Source organism: Lipotes vexillifer, unplaced genomic scaffold, assembly GCF_000442215.2.
Source record: "Lipotes vexillifer unplaced genomic scaffold, Lipotes_vexillifer_v1.1 scaffold43, whole genome shotgun sequence".
Taxonomy (NCBI): Eukaryota; Metazoa; Chordata; class Mammalia; order Artiodactyla; family Lipotidae; genus Lipotes; species Lipotes vexillifer.
Window position 1 is genome coordinate 932921 of NW_006770037.1, and position 4677 is coordinate 937597.

At 35.6% G+C, this 4677-nt stretch overlaps 1 protein-coding gene across 1 annotated transcript in view; it reads right to left on the reverse strand.

Moving 5' to 3' along the window:
- ERO1A (endoplasmic reticulum oxidoreductase 1 alpha) overlaps window positions 1-4677 on the reverse strand; it is a 42424-nt gene that overhangs the window by 31084 nt on the left and 6663 nt on the right. Inside the window, exons 2-3 of the mRNA XM_007445957.1 lie at window positions 2270-2389; window positions 1378-1461 (exon numbers count right to left, since the gene is read on the reverse strand). Coding sequence (XP_007446019.1) covers window positions 1378-1461; window positions 2270-2389 — 204 coding nt within the window. The remainder of the gene's footprint in view (window positions 1-1377; window positions 1462-2269; window positions 2390-4677) is intronic.

Sequence of the window (4677 nt, forward strand, 5' to 3'; positions counted from 1 at the left end):
GGACTCTCAACCACTGCGCCACCAGGGAAGCCCGCCATTATTCCTTTTAATGCTCAAATTGTGCCACATTTGGCCACTAGAAGACCCACTAAGTGCTGACCTGTGTCTTTTTTATCTGACCTGTGTCTTTATCTGCACCTGTGTCTTATTTATATTACCCCAGTAATCTTTAACAGCCCTTTTTGTTTTCTGTTATGACAAGATACTCCAGCTTCATCTTATATATTTCTTGTTCCAGTCCTGGAATCAACCATTTTTTAAGGCGCTTTCCTCTTTCAGAAGAAAATGGTACTAGTTTTTAGTTGTGTGTTGGCCACTTCATAACACAGGACCTATCTGCCTATCCTCAAAGTGATGCTGTGAGTAGAGATAATGATGTATGTGGGAGAGCTCTGTAAATTGCAGGGTCCTATTCTAATGCTAAGTATATTCAGTACATTTCTGAAATAGATTACACCTGCCCAAAGGGAAGGACCCACACAGAGACAATCACTTTATTGTGTACTCTTCTATACTCTGAACTAGGTCAATGTATAGTCTTTTCCTATGACCAGATATTTAGATGGTTTCTAATTTTTTCGTATAATAAACTATGCCAAATTTATAGACATTTCAGCAGAACTGACATCTTTACAATATTCAGTATTGCTTTATGGCCAACTTTGGACATCTCTCTAATTATTTTAGTAAGTGAAATTCTTAGCAGAATTGCTAGGTCAAAGGATATGTACCTTTTTTATTGTTTGGATACATTTGCTGAATTGATCTCCAAAAAGACTTAGCCACCAGAGTGCTCATTTCTTATTCCCGGACTAACACTGGATACTGTTTTTCTTTCTCACATTGGCCAATTAATAATGGAAGTGAAAGAACATTGTTCTGATTCACTGTAAAGGGGATAAACAACTGGCCTTTCGACTGACAGACAGTCCAGCCTCTATGGGCAGCCAATCTGAGAATTCCTAAGTAAAGCCAGTGGTTTTGTCCAGACCCTCCCCAAGGAAGAAAATTAATACATCCACAGAAAAAGGGAGAGATTTTATTTGTACCTCAATTAATTTCATTTTTTTTAATACTACAAACATAACTTTGCGTAAGACATAAGAAGAAAAACAAATATCAAGCCAAAAGAACTATTAATCTCAGTAATAAATCAAAGGATTATATTAACCACAAAATTTAAATTCTATTATTATGAAGACAGAATAATTCAAAATAGGTTTTATATTTGTAAGTTTAGGTTTTTAATATGTTAATTTTAAACATTATATTTAACCTAAGGATTGAAATATTATTTCAGTTATACTGGCCCCTTTCAAAAGTCGCAATTATTCAAAAAAACATGTGACAGTTCTTAAACATATACACTGTTCTTACCGATTGACAAAGCTTGACAGCACAATCCCTTCTTCCACACTGGCTGATCTCATTCCAGAAAGGACATGGCCTTTTCAGGTTTACCTGTAAAATAAAATATTAGAAAAAAGTAAGAATTTTGAGATTATAACAGACAGATGTGGAATTATGATACTATAACCTGGTCATGTTATCGGCTACAATTATTCTATTTCTTCCACCACCCAGCTGTCAAGTTTCAGTGGTGGTATAAGTGTGTAGCTGGTATGAATAAATTGGTAGACTTGCTTAAAAAGACAAACTCTGCTACTAAACAGACTGAACAGATGGCAACTGGGAGCCAAAGTAGCTCATGTTATCACTGCTCAATTCACAGTCTTCTTTTTTTTTTCTTTTTCAACTCACAGTCTTTTAATGAAAGTAACAGCTAACAGACAATTGTGAACTCAGATTGTAACTACATACTCCAATGATGAGGTTTTCTAAACTCTTTCAATAGGTATCTCAAGATAAAATGTCACAAGTGACTTGTTAGAACAATACAGGTCACAACAAAGTCATGCTTCTTCTCAAAAATATTTCTCTTTTTAAATTAATTGGAGTAAATCTGATGTTTTAGAATGTGATGAACAACTCATGACTTTGATAACGATATAACAGTTTCTGTTCTGACTTCAATTTGACCAACTAGGTTCTAACTCTAGTGTTCAAAACTCAATTACTGAAATTAAAAGTATCCAATGGGTCATTTTACAACCATATGGTTCATTCTTGTGAACTGCATTTTCCTAATATAGCCTTGCTCAATTTTAAATAATAAGCACAATTTTGAAGCTTAGTGATTTCTAAGAAAATGTAATTACCCATTTAAACGTTAAGTGTTCCTATACCAAAAAAAAATTGTTTTAAATACCTTGTAATATCTAAAGTAGTCACTTTCCAGGAGTTTTTGAAGTCTTGGGAAAAGCCTGTAGTTATTAAATTTATCAATGGTTTCAACATCACAGGTACAATCATCCAAGTAACCACTAACCTGTTACAAAGAAAATGGAATATTATATCAAAATGTCATAGACGCAACAGGGTTTTTTCCTTACATGGTTATGATAAAAGAGCCCTTTACTCAACCAACCCCTAGCTTCCCTCCTCCCCATAATTTTCTGAGATGGGACATGACCATAATCTAGTGATGCTATTGCTCTTACTATATACCTATAGGATACCTTTTGTAGGGTGGGTGTACTGAGCTCATAATGACACACACACCCCCAAAGAGTTGGTCCCCTGCAGCCACTCTATAACCCTGCTCCCCAAGACTGACCGGGGTTGGGCATCTAAGCCAAAACAAGTCATGGTCCCCTCTCTAGGAATCAGGAACTAAGGCTAAGAAGGAGCAATGTCTCCCTCTGTCACTAAACCAGTGAACAAGTAAACTCAGACCATATTCCATCACATGAACTGAGGAGCACATGAGCCAGTTGGCAGAGAGAGGCAAGATTTTTAAAGACACAGAGAAGCAGAGATAGGAGATGGAGAACATATGCTAGCTGGATTCCCTAGGGTTTGCCTGCTCCCACTTCCACCATCTTTCCTGAAGCCCAGTGGCATTCCCATCCTTGGTTTTTCTGAGACTCTATATTCTTATAATTCAGTTGCCTCTGTCTTTCCTTTATTTTAGTTACCCACAGGATGTGTAGGTCACAGACTAGCTTGGTGAATGTATAAAAAGAAGTGATATTGAATTTATAAGAGAAACAATAACTCATTATAAGGATCTAACAACCCTCAAATATTGGCCATGACAATTTTTATAGATTTAAAATGGTACTTAGAAATGACTTATCCTTAGCAACACTGAGATAGGAAATTAACCACAAAGCCAATCCTGATCTTCAAATGCTTAAAACCAATGTCTTAACTGTATTTACTAAATCAAACTATTAAATCACGTTATAATTAGAGGCAATGGGAAATCATATTATAATCAGACGTTAACAGTTGTGAAGCTAAAATTCTGAGATGTTTATTTGGGACTAGGCAAACACCTAACAGAATTAATTAAGCAGTGCTTTTAAGTAAGTAAAAAATATATTATGATTTTTTTAAACTAAAATTTTTATTTTTTTAATATACAGCATGCTGCAGAAAAGAGATCCTTATACTTTGGTCTGAATATTTACATTATAAACCACTTTGGATTACATTTTAGGGAGAGTTATTGACAACAAAAAAATAATTTAAAAATCTGTTGGTAAGGAAACAAATTAAGAATACTTCATTGAAATACTGAATTTAGGTGTTTTCCTTTTGGAATAGGTAAAATCCTACACTATCTTTTAATTTTAGAACATCACAAAACAGTAATGGAAATTTTTCACCTAAGAGATAAGAATACTTGGGATGATGATGGCAATATTCAAGAGCTAAGTTTTTTGTTTGTTTGTTTGTTTAGCCAATTTGCCTAGTCTTATTTGTTTTGGACTAAAGAATTCAGTTTCTAGAAATCTGATCTACATATTTTGTCACTGTGATAACTATTTTCATTTCATATGCAAATGTGTCCTTGTTTCCTGTAAAAATTATCTGAGTACACAAGAATCTTAGAGTCCTAATTTTGGGTACCAACAAAACAAAAGTGCTTCTAACCCAGATGATTTGATTTTTCACACCTCTTTCTTTTGAGCCTTCAAAGCGAAACTTCTAAGAACCTAAAATAAGCTACTGTTTCTCCTCTTGGATACAAATTATTATACAAAGAACAACAGGCACAAAGGCTGCAAAGGCCAAAGAGACACAAGCCAGATAGAGATATTAAATCACAAAAGAAAAAAACACAAAAACCTTAAGAGGAAGGGTTTGAGGCAATCCATTTCTCCCCCCCGCCCCCAGGAATTCATTTTTAAGGTAAAAATCTATCCTCCCCTCTTTTGGAAAGCTGCCCCTCAGGTACCACTCACCCCCTGCTCAATTAACTGTCTCTCCTATGTGTTCCCATGACACTCCACATACTCCTACACAAGAATTACCTCACTGTACTGAATGTATCTATTTCACTCCCACCCACTAGAGTTAAGACCCTTGAGAGCAAGCTCATGTTTGTTCATTTTTGTATTCCCGGTACTGAGCACTGTACTTCTAGAAAGCACACAGTAGATGCTCAATAATTATTTGTGGAATGGGTTGGTGAATGAATTAATGAATGCTGTCCATTGTCACTCTCATTCACTGGAGCCCAGCACTGCACTGCCTAATTATAACTATGTACTTCCATGTCACCTATGGTGGTGCTCAGTGCCAGACCATGCCAACTCAAGGGGCAGG